Source organism: Apium graveolens, chromosome 10 (assembly GCF_009905375.1).
Source record: "Apium graveolens cultivar Ventura chromosome 10, ASM990537v1, whole genome shotgun sequence".
Classification (NCBI taxonomy): domain Eukaryota; kingdom Viridiplantae; phylum Streptophyta; class Magnoliopsida; order Apiales; family Apiaceae; genus Apium; species Apium graveolens.
Window position 1 is genome coordinate 55,429,794 of NC_133656.1, and position 18,593 is coordinate 55,448,386.

General features: G+C 35.0%; 1 protein-coding gene across 1 annotated transcript; it reads left to right on the plus strand.

Annotated features, from left to right (window-relative positions):
* Positions 1-2,100: 2,100 nt before the first annotated feature.
* Positions 2,101-7,240, plus strand: LOC141692310 (E3 ubiquitin-protein ligase SIS3). Its single transcript, XM_074497086.1, has 10 exons — positions 2,101-2,458; positions 2,552-2,590; positions 3,111-3,177; positions 3,287-3,360; positions 4,696-4,834; positions 4,911-5,003; positions 5,176-5,241; positions 5,594-5,713; positions 6,023-6,136; positions 6,500-7,240. Exons 1-10 carry the CDS (start codon positions 2,430-2,432, stop codon positions 6,890-6,892), a joined length of 1,134 nt encoding a protein of 377 aa, XP_074353187.1. The 5' UTR covers positions 2,101-2,429; the 3' UTR covers positions 6,893-7,240.
* The last annotated feature ends 11,353 nt before the right edge of the window (positions 7,241-18,593 follow it).

Below are 18,593 nucleotides of genomic sequence, written 5' to 3' on the forward strand. Positions count from 1 at the left end.
CAATATTAACCCCGCATCCCCAAAGAGGACACCCGTTGAATACAGGAGGAGGCCTTCAATCATCAGGCATACCCCTGGAGGCCTTCAAGCTTTTCACGGATATCCCCCTCCTTGACTGTCTCAAGGAGGGAATTCTTCAAAGAGTACCTGCAACAAATACGTTAGTAAAGATATTTATCCATTCCTCCTTCCCATGCATACTTTTGTCTTGAGGTCACCATTGAGAGTTTATTGACCAAACACAGGACGCGTCCTCAAATATTGGGCGCACCCTAACTTCCATAAAACCTGTATTGTTTCCTCAACAACTGCTTCTCAGACCACATTCGCCAAATACTTTCACCATGGTGGACGCGTCCACAACACTTGGGCGTGTTCCACCCTAATCATGCGCTCCCAAGCTTCCCTATTATCAGACCATCTTCCATAAAACATATCCTTTAGATTGAGCGCGTCCTTTGTGCCTGGATGCGTCCTCACCTTCTACAACGCAATACCGGGTTTGACCGTACTTAATCCGCATTTGACCCGAGTCAATTCAATGCCAAATTTTGGGTATAACAGCTTCCATGCACAAACTTGCATGGGTAATATTGAAATAACCTAATTTATTGTCATTGGTAAAGGAGAACAACAATTACTCTGTCTGTCTCATTATACGTTTCCTAGAACTGTTCATTGTAAGTAATTGACTATTAATTTATGTCTAATCTATAAGATAAAATATAATTATGAGTGATATTATTGAATTTATATTTATGAGTATTTTAATATAATGAAATTTTTATATTTAATAATAATACAAAATTAAAGATATTAATAATCAAAAGTGTGCATTAATAAACGAGGGACTTGTAAAAAACAGAAATGAAAGTCTAAAACGACATTTATTCGCAGACAGGGGGAGTACTACAAAAATTGTTACTAAATGCTTTTGTTACTAAATCTACAAAAGTTGTTACTAATTGTTCATCAACCCAAACGAAAATGTACTTACGTTAAAAACACATTAATTTTTTTAAAAATTATTTACACAAAAATCACTTTTTATTTTTTATTATAGAAAAAGACAATGTATTTAAGGCAATTGCGTCCTACCGAACAAAAAATAGTTATGGATGATTCTGCACACCATTCCCCGTAGAGGTGGCCAAACGGGCGGTTTGGCTCGGCACGCTCGTGAATCGGCTCGCCAGAAACTCATATAACTCGGCTCGTGACATGCCGGTTCAAAATTCGACACAAACCGTATATTAAAACGAGCTGAGCACGAGTTGGATTGGATTGAACCGGAACCGGCACGCGATTCGCCACCTGGCTGCCTAACTTTTATTTTTGAAAAATACTATCTTATATTATTTTAAATTTCTAATTTGAAAACTTTTAAATATATGCAAAATGTTATAAATTTTATTAATTAACAATCATTCATATATATTTGTTGGTAATGGGTGTTTAAAAAAATGAACAACGAAAATATAAAAAAACACCTGATTTATTTACCAAAAAAAGAGACATTAACCTTTTAAAAAAGCATTTGTCAAAAAAAATAGAAAATTCGTGAACCGGCCCGCTAAATCGGCACGCGCGGCACGCAAGAGGTCTTTTCTTTTCCTGTTCACGAATCCCATGCACCAAATTAGCTAATAATTTAATTTGCATTATTAAGAATCATCTCTGTCAAATGTTATCTGTCAATCAACTATAATCAAGGGCATCCTATTAGAAAAAAATACAGTGTTCATATAATTCGGCTCGCCAAATTCGGCAGCTCGGCTCGCCGTCTCCCCTCATCCGTCTGCAACTCGTGTAAACCGCCAAAATCGTTTAACTCGGGTAAATCGCGGGCCGTTCACGAATTGTCGTTTATCGAACCGGCCCGAACCCGGCACGGCTCGTCTTATCACACGGACTGTTTACGAGTTCATAGCTAAACGAACCGGCCCACCGAAAATTCGGCACGACACGATCGTGTGGCCACATCTAATTCCCCGAAGGCACAAAAATTAAATACATGTATAGTCACTGCCTAGTAGACCCACTCCCTACTCCCCAGTGTACACTGTGTACGCCCCTGTATATAATATATAAATACATACACACATCAATACATATAGATACACGCTACCCTTTAACGCCGTTAGTGAATACGTGACACTGTAATTTCATTTCCCTCTCCGCACTTTCTTCTTTCAGTCCACTTTCTCTACCACCAAAATAATAATAAACCCATCTGCCTCTACATGTATGTTTGTGTATTTGACACGGGTTTCGTTTGATTTTGTGAGTTTTGTAGAGTTGCAGTAAATCTTGGCTTTCTTGAAATATCTTGTTTTTTTTTTGCATTTGATGCGAAATTTGAGATTTTGAGAACTTGGGTCTCCAAGATTTGGGATTTAATAAACGGGTTTTGAAGATTTTGGAGTTTGATGGCTATTAGAGGAGTTGATTTTAAGTGGTGAGTTCTTGGTTCTTGATTAAAAATATTGTCTTTTTTTTGTAACTTGTATGTTTTTGTTTGTAATTTGTGGTTGAATTGTGGGTTTTGCAGGTATGATGGGTTTTTCTTGTCAATGCTTGCAACTAGTATGTATCCTTTGAGGGGTTAGCTTGGAATTCTCTAATATGATATGTGTGTTTGTGTTATTTGTACAGGTTGTAAATTGTCAAGTGATTATATGTTTGTTTCAACAATCTACTTCCTTTTGCTATGGAGTTGAGAAGTTTATGTTATATTATGATAATTTTGAGTTTCGGGTTGTTTCCTTGTTGGTAAACATGTCAATTTTGTGTCATTTTAATTTTTGTTAAGTAAAAATGTATATCTAAGCTTAAATCTAAAGACTGACTTCGATTTTTGATGAAGGATTTATTTTGAATTCATATGGTTCTTGTCATATTCAATGTTTTTATGGTAAATTGTATAGATGATCAAGTAGGGTTTGGCCCAAGTTTAGGGGCCGTGGCTGTGTAGGCACTGCAATCGTATATTAGCATGTAGTCTTTTGCCATGGTAGTTTATAATGCATTGATATTTTGAACTTTTAGCTTGTTGTGTACTTGTGTTTGTAAAGGGCTTGTGTTGGTTCTTTAACAAGTTAAACTTCCAGAATTATCGTGGCTATTAATTGGAAGCGGTACCATTATTGTGAATATCCATTGCATATATGGATTGTGGTGGGTACTCTCATGAACGTTTTTTAAACAATTATGTTTCTGTTGGCTTTTTTTCAATATAGTAACTAAGTTTATATGTTATATCCATTATGCTTTGATAAACTTATAGGTGGACTACACTACTGTGTTTGTTTTTCGGCTCCTGATGTTTGTGGATAATGGCCTTGCCTCAGGAATGGGATTGTAAGGCTTCATATCTTTATCTATGTTCTTAAAATCTAGTGTAAAATATTTGGTTAATCACCATGTTCCTCAAACACCCGGCATGCACAAATAACGAGTTGCTTATCATATGTGGATATACTTCTGCTGTCCAAAATGCAAAGCCTCTAACAAGTAATATACTGGCAAGTGGTAAGCAACATAGTTTTCAAGAGGAAAGCCTTAATGGAGAAGCTTGTTCTTGTTAAACAAACAATTTCGAACTGCAGATTACAGCAAAATAGTTTACAAATAAGAATGACGATTGGACTTTAGAAAACAATGAAGAAGCCTAGGATTATAATCTCTCCCGAGACTTTAATTAAAGTGTTCTCTACACTTCATCTAAGTGTTCTATAGACTTTCTTCACTTATTAATTGAAAATGGGTTTTCTTACCTACAGATATTATTCGTTCATAATTATAATTAACTTCTTACATAGTTGCATCTCTCAACCAGTCCTGTAAATTTTAATACGTCATGGTTTAAGGGAAGTCTCGTGCAGCTTAGAGACCACACTGTTTACATATAGTACAAACACATTCCTACTAGACAATCGACTGAAATATTTGAACAAATAAGTTTAAACGCAAGTTACTTAATCCATTGCTAATGGCTAGCAGTAACTTCCCTTCTCAAGTTTACTAGGTTCCAAGTATATTCGATTAGTGATGCGACAGTCACTCGATTAGACACATCAAGCACATGGCTGAAATAAAATAAAAACTTAATTACCAGTATTCAACAGGGAAATCAGTGCAAGATGTTAACTAATGAGCTAATAATACCACTGCTCTGTTCTGAGAATCTCTTTTTGTCTTGAAATTCCAACTGTACAAAGGGTTATTGTTTGCTTCAAAACTCATTAAGCCACAAAGTACTTAATTAAGATCATACAAATGTAATTGTGGTAGGGGCTGCAAAATTTTCAGAGCTGTGGCGTTGAACTCATAGTTTTGCTTGTTGTCATATCGATCTGGTGCTTTGGCTCCGTACTTTGCTGTTGCGGTTGTCATTGAAGTTTCTGTTTATTGGCCTTTTCGTCCCTCTTTTACGATTTGGTTTACTTGATTGCATTTAAAATATAGATAATATGTCACTGATAGTAGAATTTAAGTTCATTAACATGAACCTCACTTGAATAAACCAGATCAAACTACTTGATGTGATCAGAACTTATAAAAGTTGAAAGTCAGTCTCATGAAATTAGATGTTTTGGTGCTTTAATTTATAAAGTTGACCGTAGTTCCTTTAAAAGCGGTTTTAATATATATAAGCACACATGATATTGCATTTATTTATCTTTTATGATACAGGGATTTTGGTTGGCAGCAGAGATATGCTCGGTTTTGTGGAAGAGTAGTTGTTCTTTCAATCCTATCGCTGCTACTTTATCCCTTCCTCTGGGCATGGACTATAATTGGGACTATGTGGTTCACTAGTGCAAGAAGCTGTGTAAGTTTCTCACCTCAATTCCTTCCTTTTGCTTATTAAAAAGATTTAATGTAGATGTTTTAAAAATATATTGCAGTTGCCAGAAGAAGGTCAGAAGTATGGGTTCCTTATTTGGTTGCTTTTTAGCTACTGTGGCCTCATCTGCATTGCATGCATGTCCATTGGGAAGGTTTGTTTTCTCTATTTAATACTACTTGAAGAGAGAAAAAGATCCAAGTTGAAAGATTTATGTACATTTCACAAATATGACAAACCGTAAAGTATGATTATTTATGAATTTATGCTTGATCATTATGTTATATGCTTAAACTGTTTTTTTTGTTTTAAAATGTATTTTGCAGTGGATTACTAGAAGACAAGCTCATTTACTGCGTGCACAACAGGGGATACCTATCTCACAGTTTGGGGTAAGGCTCATAGATAGTATTGTGTATTTTTTTGTATCACCCCTTTTGACACACAAGTCAAACCGGGAATGTGCAGAACTTATAATCGTAAATAGAAATATAGAATATTTTGATGAGGATCATGGGTTTTGTCGACTTGTGCCTTTGTAGTCGCAACTAGGCAGAGACCCATTATGTTTGATAGGTTTAGATCTTGTAACATATCTCTGTTGGGAATCTTTTACTGGCAGTAAGATTGTTAATGTATCTGATATGCCATTTTATACTACTATTTTCTCCAAGTACGTTGATTTTTAGGTTATTGAATATGGTATCTTTTGACCGTACTGTCCATACTCATCTTGTTTGTCAGGTGTTCGTTGACATGATTAGGGTACCAGATTGGGCATTTGAAGCTGCTGGCCAGGAGATGAGAGGCATGGGCCAAGATACTGCTGCATACCACCCAGGACTCTACTTAACGCCAACTCAGGTAACCAAAGGCCTTATAGAACATTCTATATAAAGGATACAGTAACAGCATGCATGTATGTGTTAGGCTTGTAGCATTTGATTTCATAACACGGGTTTTTTGATAATACATGTGTAATTGTGTACACAAACAAAAATGTACCCACTAGACTTGTTACTTGTACCATATGAATGTATAGTACCTACTTTTATGTTTACCATCATTTGGATGGAATCTATGCTACTTAATTTTATTCTCCCAAGCCCGCCCGTTGCACGATTGTTTTTGCAATCCTTTTTTAATTGCGGAAGTTATTTTTTCTGCGTGTAGAGAGAAGCAGTGGAAGCGCTAATTCAGGAACTTCCAAAGTTCAGGCTTAAGGCTGTTCCAACTGATTGCAGTGAGTGTCCGATCTGTTTGGAAGAGTTCCATGTTGGAAATGAGGTATTATTTTTATGTATAGTTTTTTCATCGATTGCTGTCTTGTTCATCTCTAGATCTTCTATTCATTTGGAGATGTTATATGGATACATTATGTCGTCGAGGTCCATGTAGGAGATAGCCTGTATTTGGCCAGTATAGTTATATTTTTTGATGTATTTGCTTATTGCATTTGGTCTCTTCTTTAGGCCGAGTTGCGAGAAGTTGCTGTTTATAATATAAAAAGCAGATGATGTATTGACTAGTCCTCAGCAGACGAATTATTGACTGAATATGACTATGAAAACTACAAAATGCCAGTTTACTTGAATTTAATTATGCATTTTCCCATCCATTGATGTGTATACTAATACACGTGCAATGTAGGTTCGTGGTCTTCCTTGTGCTCATAATTTCCATGTGGAATGCATTGACGAGTGGCTTCGTTTGAATGTGAAATGCCCTAGATGTCGATGTTCCGTCTTCCCTAACCTTGATCTAAGTGCACTATCCAATATTCGTGCTGAGAGTGATCACTCACCTGCCGCGGTTGTGACAGCAGCTCCATATGTCAGAACACAACCTCCTAGCCCGAGCTATTTCCTAAGATTGCAGGGCCTGCTTCGGTCGGTTCGAACAGAAAATGCAGGGCCTGCCAACAATGCAGACTTGGCTTTAGAAGCTGCTGAAAGTGGTGTGTTGCCTGTGGTAGTGCAGCCAAACAGGAGCCCTGAGACTGGGCAAACACTCGCTGAACATTCCTCCCCACTTCCATGCTAATGTAAATGGTTTCGTTGCAGCCTTACAAATATTACCTCAAGTCTAACACAAGTAACAAATGGGATTAAAAGAAAAGCTGATTAAATTTTTGTCCATTTTAACTTTTTGTATGCTTCCCATAGGCTAAAATGTGTATGAAAAGATTATGTTCTTGGACTCGGAGGACTGTAATGGTAGTTTAGAACTTTGGGGGCACCGACTGGAGTTGGTGTTTTAATGTTGTGCATATTTCTGAGAATCAAGTGAGTTTCTTTTGGTGAATGGCATGGCCCAGATAAGGCGCTATATAATTGTGTATTCGAATTGGCTGAGTAAATATATATACCAAAACTTCTTTCTTGTTGCATATATTCAAAGGGATTAGTTAGGACTTGTTTGGCTCATTATTATACTGAATACTCGAAAACTGCAAAGGTTTGTTTTATTGAGCTCTTGTTTTGGTTGCAAGAAGTGGGCTCGTTCAAATATATTTTTGTATATTTAGCCACTTACACATCTATCTATCTTGAATTTGACAAATTTAAGTGCACTCGGAAACCTTTTAGATTGGATTCATAAAGTTGCTTATTGATTGAATATGCCTATGCAGCTTCCTGAACTGCACTCCTTTTATGAATACGAAACCGCGTCGTATCAGTTGTTTTAAATATCTTGATTGTTAATATTTTTAATTTTGTATTAGTATTAAAAGAGGAGAAATTTTATGGGTGGGAGGGAGTACCCGTTTGTAGCTAAACCACAATTACACTCACAATGCTGAGGTCTGACAAAAAATGATCTCTTGTGAAACTTCAATTTTTTAGCTTCAACCAGTGTAACAACAGAGTTTAACATGTTTATGGTACAATGTACATTATAAAGTGAATTGTACTCAGTGTACTTACACTTTCTTGATATAACATACTTCAAAAATTACTATTTGTTATATCGATTTTTTTAAATTTTTACTATGTGTGTACCGCCGTCAAATATGAATAACTCCGTTAATTTTGTCAAGGGTATTTCAAACTTTTCCACGACATACTTGTAAGCACAGGGTTCACCTAGCTAACATGTAGATTAAGCAGACCAAACGTACAACAATCAAAAGAAATTTTTTAACAAAATAATACTAGTAAAATATAAGGTCTTTTTAATTTCCAAGTTCTCACCATTTTTTAATCCTATGATTTAAATAATTCAAGTCTGCCTATGAGTCTGACTGTTATAATTTGTTTTGTGGGTGAAGGACAAATTTAGCCTATTTTTACACAAAATTGACAAAAATAACCAGTTTTTGAAAAGTTGGCCAACTTTAGCCGATGGGATACCCAACTGTCAGTGGAGTATCCACTTTATACAAGATACCCAACTGGCAGTGAAGTATCCCATATATGAAATACCCAACTACCAGTGGAGTATCCTATACAAATTGAGATACCCAACTGACAGTGGAGTATTCAATCAGCCAAAATTGGCCACTTTTTTCAGAACGGCTATTTTTGTTAAATTTTTTCAAAAATCGGCTATTTTTGTCATTTTTTCTTGTTTTGTCAAGTACTTTTATAATATTCATATTTACTATATGCATGGTATTTATTAAAAAACTTTCTTGTATTATTGCATCAACAAATGCTTATTATAAATTATTTAGAGATAAATGTATTAATATTATTTTTCATATGTCATTTCATTTTTTTTATTATGTTAGTATCTTTATAGTAAAGCCTGAAAATAAATAATAAAATAGGTCATGTATCTATAATTTTTTGATCAAATATTTTATCACTGCTCATCTGTTTAGAAGTCAGCTACAAGGTTTACAAAAGTATACAATTAATTATTATATGTAGATTTGCTATTAGTAATTTTTAAAAAGTAAAATAAACAAGGGTATTAAAAGTAAGTTAAATATTGAAAATTGAATGTATGTGAATATTTACAGCTTGAAAAATCAACTGAGAAAATTGAATGGCGTCAACCTTTCCCGTTCCGTCCCTTTTTTAGCACACGTGGAAAAAGAATTCATTTTTATGGCATAGCTGTTAAAAAATTAACAAATATGGCACAAAACGCCATTTTTATGGGGTTCTGCCGCGGATACTGAGAATAAGTGGCGTTTTGAGGTAATTTTTTTTCCAGTTTTTCTTCTCTCCTCCCCTTTTTTTGCCTTGTGTTGTGCAGATTTGGATAGTTAAAAATCACGTGAGGACTTGTTTTCGTAAAGCTTATATTTAATTACCAAAAAATTATTTTGGTTTATTTTTTTTATTTGTTAGTGATGTAAACTTATTTTTAGTATGTATTTTTTTAAAATTTTAAATTTGTATATATATGACTTTTGTATTTTGAGAAAGGGTGTTATGAGAGCCGATTGCGCATTTTTTTGACGAAGACACATTTTCACGGATTTTTCAAATATAGTTGTAAATTTTATTTTTGTAAAAACTTGTATTCATGTAGTAGCACTTTTGTAGTACATTGCTTACTATTTATTTTCATAAATAAATAAATTAAAAATTTATGAGTTTTAAATGTAGTAGAATGGTACTAGAAATGTGTAAAATAGTACATAAAAATTAGAAAAAGTAAACATGGCAAATGAAATTCATGAAGGTGATCAAAGTAGGTTCATAGTATAACATATATGCCTAATTGAAAACAACTTAATATTACAGAATGACACAACTAATACAGAGATGGAATGAAAAACACGGAAATGAAAAGAAACGATGCAGTTATGAAAAACACGAAAATGGAATGAAAAACACGGAAATGAAAAAACGGAAATGAGCAAACACAAGCTCACGTTGTTAAGTGTGGGCGCCCTGCCCTGGGCATTTCTTGCTACAATTGGTGTGACCTTCTTGGTTGCATACACTGCATTTCTTTCCTGACCGCGGGCCATCAATCTCCGTTCGGATCCGCACCGATTGACCCTTATCTCCGCGTTTTTTCTTAAGCTTTTTCAAGGACTCATCTGGCACTAACTTTCCATAGCCCTGCCAAGGTATGAGTAATTCATAATTCCAGTATTTAGTTGGTTGTAACGGATAAATCATTCGCCGGTACAAGTTCTCCACTGTTTGGTTCTTATAGCAATTTTCAATGAAATGCTCCCAACTCAATTCATGTCTTATACAACATGTCATTGCATGAGAGCACATCATGTGATGGGTCGTCCATTTTCCACATGTGCACGTACAGTCATTCAGGTTGACAACCTGGGTTTTACCTCCCTTTACCCTTCCCTTAGAAGTTGTGTACTGATGTGTAACTATTTTCAATATCTCGCGTAGACGGTGAAAAGTAATAACCGTATGTCCTGTTTCATTCCTTTGAATTTTCGCTAACATAGCGGCTGAATGTGCACATAACTGTTTCCCCTGTTGCAGACCGTCATCCACTATATTTCGATGTGTGCCAACAATTGTGACCGCCTTGTAGAAGAGGTACTCCATCATCGCTGTTACCGGAAGGAAACGAGCCCTTCTTATGTTGCCGTTGAAACCCCAAGCATGTTTGTGGTTGTTTGACCGTATCGAACACCTATAATTAATTGCTTTAATTTTATTAAATAATTCAATGTTTGGGGATTTAACTAATTACATTTATTTTAATATTTATTTCATTGCATAAATTTTATTAATCAATTCATTGCTTAAATTTAATTAATTAATTGATTGTTTAAATTATGCGTCGTTGTGTTTTCGGAATGGTAATGTGATAATATCGGGGAAATGCTATCCGTTTCATTTTAGATTTTACAAGTTTCACCACAAATGATGTTGGTTGTATTTTCAGAATGGTAATGTGATAATACTGGGGAATGATGTCCGTTTCATTTTAGATTTTACACATTTCACCATAAATTATGTTGGTTGTGTTCTCGGAATGGTAATGTGATAATACAGATGAAATGCTGTCCGTTTCATTTTTAAATTTTATACATACAACGAATACTTATACAATTTGGACTATTTCTTATTTTTGCAGGATTAAATGGCCATGCGACAAATGATCAACCCCGGTCCAATTGACGAGGAATTGCTTAATCAACAACATAAGCATCGTTCACAAATTGTCTGGGTTGACAAGTTACACATTCATTTCCCCTATTGTGGTTAACTTTTAAAACTTCATTATGAGCTTCTTACATTTTATATCACATCTAATTGCAGGGTAATAAGATCATTTACGGCTCCGCTCAAATTTTAAGTCATTCTGGGATTGTATTGAAGCTAATCCACTACCACAGCATATCCTGAATGCCATTAGAGATGCTGGTTTTATGGGTGTTCTTGTTGTTGGGATTTGTGGCATAAACATAGCGGAAAAATCAAAAACAAATATGAAAAATGAAGCCCCAAACGCAGGTGCCATGCGAAACAAGACATTTAATTCGGATATTAGATATTTACTTTAAATAAAGCTTTCTATATGATAGTAATGGAGGTCCTGATCTTGATGAATGACAACAAACCCTCCTCCTAGAGAAGATTTGCTCTCCAAAGATATCCACATGAACGTACTATCGTCTAACGATCACCGGAGCCAGTACTAGCCTATTAGCTTGCCTCTTTCTCTCTTTCTAGACTCTCTAAAACGTAGAGCTGCTAGGGTTTTTCTCAATGTATATATCTTAATATGACTTTGTTGTGCAAGACATGCCTGTATTATAACAAGACTAAGTCATACTGAAAACCCTAAGATTAGTTGTATTGTAACCTTAATCTATAATTCATACTTGTAAAACTTAATGTCTGTAAAATATAATGGAGCAGACTGGAGCATTTTTCTCTAAACAGTGTCAAGCCTAAGAATTCTATCTGGAAGAAGATCAAGAAGATCATGCCTCAGAAAAATTATGAAGAAGCTTGGAGTTGAATAAATATGTTTGGTGTAAAAAATTCTAAGTCAAGATCTCTACAAGTCACAGAATTAGTGTTATAGAGAAATCATTCGAGAACTCCAGAATGACTTATCGAGAAGTCATTTAAACTCCAGAGAGTACCGACGGATGAATAACATCTACCCGACGGATGAGCAATATCTACTCGACGGATGAGCAATGTCTACCCGACGGATAAGCAACATCCACCGGGTTTAGAGAACTCAGGAATTGCTATTGGAGATATCGATAAGTCAGATACCCATTCGAGAACTCAGAGATATCGACAAGTATACATTCATTAGAGAACTCTGAGTTATCGATAAGCCAAAGTCCATTAGAGAACTCTGAGATATCGATAAACCAAAATTCACTAGAGAACTCAGAGTTGTCGATAAGTCAAGTTAACAATTAAGTTTCAGAGATATCGACAAGCCAACATGCCTATCAAGATGTCGAGTTCTCTACAGCTTATTTGGAGATCTCGAAGTGAAGAAATTTGTAATAACCCCAAAATTTTGGACTTTTTGTTTCTTTGAATCCTATATTTCATAACTAAGAAGAGCAAGTAGTTCGAGTGCTTGAATCAAAGGTTTTCTATCTCAAACAAATCATTTTAGTTTAGGGTGAATAGTAACTTTTAAGAACAAATTTTTGATTCTTGATTTTATTTGTAAGGTCAAGGTAGCTTAAGCATAGATTGAGGCTTCCATGGGCATTCCAAGGATCTTTCATTGATTAAAAGCTTCAAGGAAGGTATAATACTTCAAACCCTAGTTTTACTTTGAATATTTAGGAGTGGTTTTGATTAATATAGTTCATGAGAAGCATGATGCTTGTGTGTTTAAATTTTGGTTGGGTTTGTAGTGATTGAATTTTAATTGAGGTGTTGATGATTGTTAATGGAGGAGTAGTAGTTTAAATGTTTAAACATGAATTGAACCTTGTTTGATTTAGTAGTATGGTTGAATTTGAAGATAGTATGATATTGGACTAAATTGAGATTCTTGGGCTTATTATGACTGAAATCAGTAGCATTTATGTGTATCTTGAGTTGTTGTTGATTGGTAGTTGGATTGATATGATTTAGAATGGTAAAATTTGGGAAATCGCGTAAACATAGCCGTCATAATGCCCGATTTACCTTAGACTGTTGTGTTCTTAACTTCAGAACCCGTGAACTCACTTTTAGATTCTGACCATTGCCATGTTTAGATAGTTCATGTTACGAGCTTCGTCTTGATGTGTGGTTCGCTTGAATCTGATGTACGGTTTAGGAGAAACGACCGTTTTAAGTAACGGCGTTTCGCGAACGAATCATTACCCCTCGCCTTACTTTGAAACCTTGGTTAAGGCCCTTAACTGACTAATTGAAGTATGAAACAATTATGTAAAGTGTATTAGGCAGTTGGTAGAGTACTCGCGAAAGAATTGCCTTAAAATTCTTAATGGTTAATTTATTAAAAATGGTGGAGCCGAGGGTACTCGAGCGACTTAAGTAAATCGTTAAGGGTATAAACGACCATAAGAGAACGTTAGAGTCTAATTGGTTAAAGTCTAGATTCTTAAGCGACTTTGGTTTAATTCCGACTTATGTTGTTGTTCATAGGTTATCGGACCCACTCTAAGCTTAAGTCTATCCGGGAACACTCAGGCAAGTTTTCTACCCGTTATACTGTTGTTGTGATGTAAATATATGTATATGCATTATCTTGTGATAAGTGCATGATTGTTATTAGCATTTCTTGCGATATATTGGAGCATGTGATATGGTATATATGCATGTCTGTTTCGTAATCTTGATATCTAATTGTTGATTCAATTGCTTATAAGTTGCATAATACCTATGCTGGAGATAAGCAGTAGTTGCGTATACCCTTAGTATAGGGGACCCAAAGGTGAACATTTTTCTAAACCGGGAGTCGATGTTCCCAAGTATAATATACATATATATATATATTTATATATATATATTGATATAGTTTTCAAAACTATTAATCGAATAAGGTTTATTCGATAACTTTATTTTATTTAATGAATATTATTTTGAATATTCATTCGAGGACTTATGACTCCGTTTATTTTATTTAATGAATATTATTTTGAATATTCATTCGAGAACTTATGACTACGCTTATTTATTAAGTAATATTCTTTATTTTATTAATGAATAATGTTTCGATAATCAAACTTATTTTCGATTATTCAAATAAAGATAGTACTTTCGTATTAGTATATCTTTGGTTATTTATTATTCATTTCAAGTATCAGTTTTAAAACTTCTACTTCAATTATTTTTATAGAGATTATCCTTTATGGGAATATTATTTAAATAATAATATTCAGATATTTTCTAATATATCGGGACTGATTTATTTCATTAAATCAACATTACTCCAAACATTCTTAAAAATGTTTTCGAGTCTTCAAAATGATTTTTAAAAGTTAGAGCGGATCCCAAAACTCATTTTTATATTTAAGATCTTCCTTTCGAAGGGGATTTAAATACTCGCTCAAAACCTGAGGGATCCGGCGATGTGGTGTATTTTATATTCGCAACGAGGTTGCTGTTTTGAGAACATATTTTGATTACTTGCCCAACGTTCGGGAAGTAAGTCCATCTATTTGAGTCGGCATAAGCAACATGGGCTCAATGGGCGTCCATGAAAGTGTAAGTGGCTCAGTGGGAGTCCATCAATGCATAAGTGGCTGAGTGGCAGTCCAGCATAGGTCCTAATGCGGCCAGGGTGATGACCAGTGGGGAATTCATCCATCTACTAGTAGAAAAGGTTACTTATTGGTATCTTTGCCTGATCAGCAAGATATCAGGTTTATGCCAAGGTTTTCTCCTTTCCAAATTCATTGGATATTATAACTCTATTTATAATTTTCATAACAGAGGTTTTCAAGGAGTGTATGAAATGTATATATATAGATGTATATATATATCGGGACTTAATGAAGTATCTCGTAACTTCATTATTTATAATGATATTTCAAAGATTGAATCTATCCAAGTCTTTTCTTGTAGTCTCATCTATGTGAACTTTTGAAACTGATTATACCTTGAACGGTGGTAGTTCAAGTAGTATTCGGAAAAGATATAAGTATATTGGAGTATCTTATAACTTCATCTTTTCAACTTATATCTGGTTAATGATTATCTTATGCATGAAAAAGATTTTCACAAAAATGTTGAGACAAGGTTAGATATATGAGATCACCTTGCAACGGTATTTTTATACATTTAGAAACTGGAACTCTGTGTATATTATGCATGGAAGAGGACTTCCAAGATTTTGAAAAGTATATATACATATATACTGAATATTTTGCGACTTGGTCACGATAAGATATCAAACTTGGTTTATTTTTTTACCTGACCAAGACTTTCATGAGTACTATGAGAATGCTCATATATTGTTAATCATTATACATATTATTTCGGTGAGCTTGTTGCTCACCCTTGCTTTCTTTTTTCATCACACAACAACAGATAGACAAGATGAACAGGATCAAGCTCCCAATTCGCGAGTGGATAGGAAACGTTCCGCAGTTTCCTGTAGGCGTTGATGCCGTTGTAGCTGAGGTAGGGTCTACCAATAGGCTAGGCTTTCAACTTTTGATATACCAGAATTATGTATATTTATGAATTGTAATAATGGCAAAAAATATGTAAATTTATTCAGAAACCCTTTTGAGGTGTAATGACTTATAATTATGGAATAAAATGACTTGTGTTATTGTTTGGTATTCATCTCTGAGACTATAACTTGTGGTGTGTGTGTGTATATTGTGGGGTCACAGTACGCAGTAGTTGGTTGATTATTAAGATTAAGTATTATTAAGGGAAATGGAACTCGTGACAACCCGGATCCCCGACCCCGGATTTGGGGGTGTTACAGAAATGGTATCAGAGCTAAGCGTTATAAACCTCAGAGATGAAGTGACGTTAAAATAATAAGTTCACTTAGATAAATAAGAACTCTTGCCAAGTTCATAGTCGGACTACCTAACGTATTACTGACAGTTAAAACCCTTAGGGGAACCCTTATAAATATCGTGATAGAGGCGTAGTTCGTTATCGTATATGGTAGCGGGACTCCGAACCCTAAGTTTGAGGAGCAACAACGTGATGATATTTTATTAGGTATTAGAGATCAGATTGTGGATCCGATAGAGCGTCCTAAATATCAAAAATATTTAGGCATGTGAAATACGATGCTATAATACCTGATGTTGATATATATACGTATATGTTTTGTTCTCCTATGACAAACCTCTATAGTTCAGAGGTGGATTCCAAGCCAGATATTTTGTGGCAGTATATTTTATATATATACAATTCTCTTCAATTCATTCTTTTCTCTCCTTTTCATTTTGTATAAGCTGAGAAGAACAACCCTTCCAGAAGGAGAGGTATTGCCGAATGACTATCTATCTGTATGATAGATGCCTAGTAGGATACCACATGTTGTTTAATTGCTTGTCAAGTACTAAAGGTTGGCCACCTTCTGTACTAACTATGCAATAGAACAAGTGTTCATGATCATAGTGATCTCTTAATAAAATCTTTTACTTCAATATGATAGATCAAGCTTTCGAAGATGGAAGCAGCAAAAGGAAGTAGTATCAGTGCGGTGGTATTCCGAATCTAACGCGTTCGTGATACTAAGGTTGACGTGGTTATTAAAAGGTTATAGAATGCTAATGAGCAAAAGTATAACCAGTATAATATTATGAACGGGAAAAAGTGGGTATTGAGAAGCAAAAGCTATAATGCTAGAAGCTATGATGAGGGTCTGTGCAATAGACTTGAAAGAATTTGGAATGATCACTTAACGCGGATTGAATTTTCTTACGATAATAGATCGTATATCAGTATCGAGATATCGCCTTATGAGATCCTTGAGGGAAGACAATGTCGATCTCCCTTATATTAGGATGAAGTTGTAGAGTGCAAGATGCTCGGACCCGTAGTAGTCCAAAGGACCAAGGATATAATAGATCTAATCAGAGGACGGCTGGTAGTAGCCCAAGATGGACATAAGAAGTATGTTGATTTGACACGAAATGACAAAGAATAGGAAGTAGGGGACCTAGTGCTATTATAGGTATTCCCTTGGAAGGGATTAATGAGGTTCGGAAAGAAAGGGAAAGTAAGCCCAAAATATATTGGACCTTTTGAGATACTAAGACGGATTGGGAAGTTGGCTTATGAGCTAGCCTTACCCCCGAACCTACAACAAGTTCATAATGTGTTCCATGTGTCAATGCTAAGGAAGTATCATCGGGATGCCAGACACATAGTGGAGTACGAGCAGGTGGATATGCAACCAGATCTGACTGACGTGGAGAAACCAGTAAAGATTATGTATAAGAAGGAACAGGTGCTTCGGAACAAAGTGATCAAGCTAGTCAGAGTGCTATGGCAGAATCATAATGTGGAAGAATCAACTTGGGAGCTAGAGAGCGCAATGCTAGAAAAGTACCCCCATTTGTTTTCTATTTGATTCCGGGACGGAATCCTTTTAAGGAGGGGAGACTGTAATAACCCCAAAATTTTGGACTTTTTGTAACCCTTATGAATAGTGATTTTGCAGATTATGCTGAATAAGAAAACTTTTCATACCACACTTTGTAGGGGTTCTTTTATTGTTATTCTGAGATCTTATTAGTACTCTATATGGTATATAAGTGTATGTAAAGATCGTCAGAATCCAAATTCGAACACTTTGATTTTTCCCGAAAATCCACCAGATACCGAAAGAATTGAGTATAAGGTAACAGGATAAAATGGATTTAAATTCAAGGATTATAATAGAGGATCATAAAAAGAATACAATGTATTGAGAAAGGTTAAGGGAACCCAAGTAATAAGATCCCGGGTATGATCCCTCAAACGATAAACAAAAACGAAAGTTAAGCGAACCGTATAACAGATCAGCGATTATTAGCCAAGTAATTAGGAGTTAATCAAAGAGGTTAGTGATGATGATGTCATCACACCAATAAGAAGAAGACAAGTGTGGGAAGATGACATAAGAGGATGATATAAGCATGACACAATGGGAAGGAATTGGTGGTTGATTATAAGCCACACAAATTTTACCATGGTAAAAGGTTAATTAACAACAAAAACAAAGCAACCAAGCAAACACATTCATTTCTATTCCCCCCCATCTCCTTGCTCACGGTTTTTTGAAGAAAAACAAGAAGAAAAATTTCCAAACCCAAGCTCCACTCAATCATAATTCAAGAGGTTTGTTTCTTTGAATCCTATATTTCATAACTAAGAAGAGCAAGTAGTTTGAGTGCTTGAATCAAAGGTTTTCTATCTCAAACAAATCATTTTAGTTTAGGGTGAATAGTAACTTTCAAGAACAAATTTTTGATTCTTGATTTTATTTGTAAGGTCAAGGTAGCTTAAGCATAGATTGAGGCTTCCATGGGCATTCTAAGGATCTTTCATTGATTAAAAGCTTCAAGGAAGGTATAATACTTCAAACCCTAGTTTTACTTTGAATATTTAGGAGTGGTTTTGATTAATATAGTTCATGAGAAGCATGATGCTAGTGTGTTTAAAGTTTGGCTGGGTTTGTAGTGATTGGATTTTAATTGAGGTGTTGATGATTGTTAATGGAGGAGTAGTAGTTTAAATGTTTAAGCATGAATTGAACCTTGTTTGATTTAGTAGTATGGTTGAATATGAAGATAGTATGATATTGGATTAAATTGAGATTCTTGGGCTTATTATGACTGAAATCAGTAGCATTGATGTGTATCTTGAGTTGTTTTTAATTGGTAGTTGGACTGATATGATTTGGAATG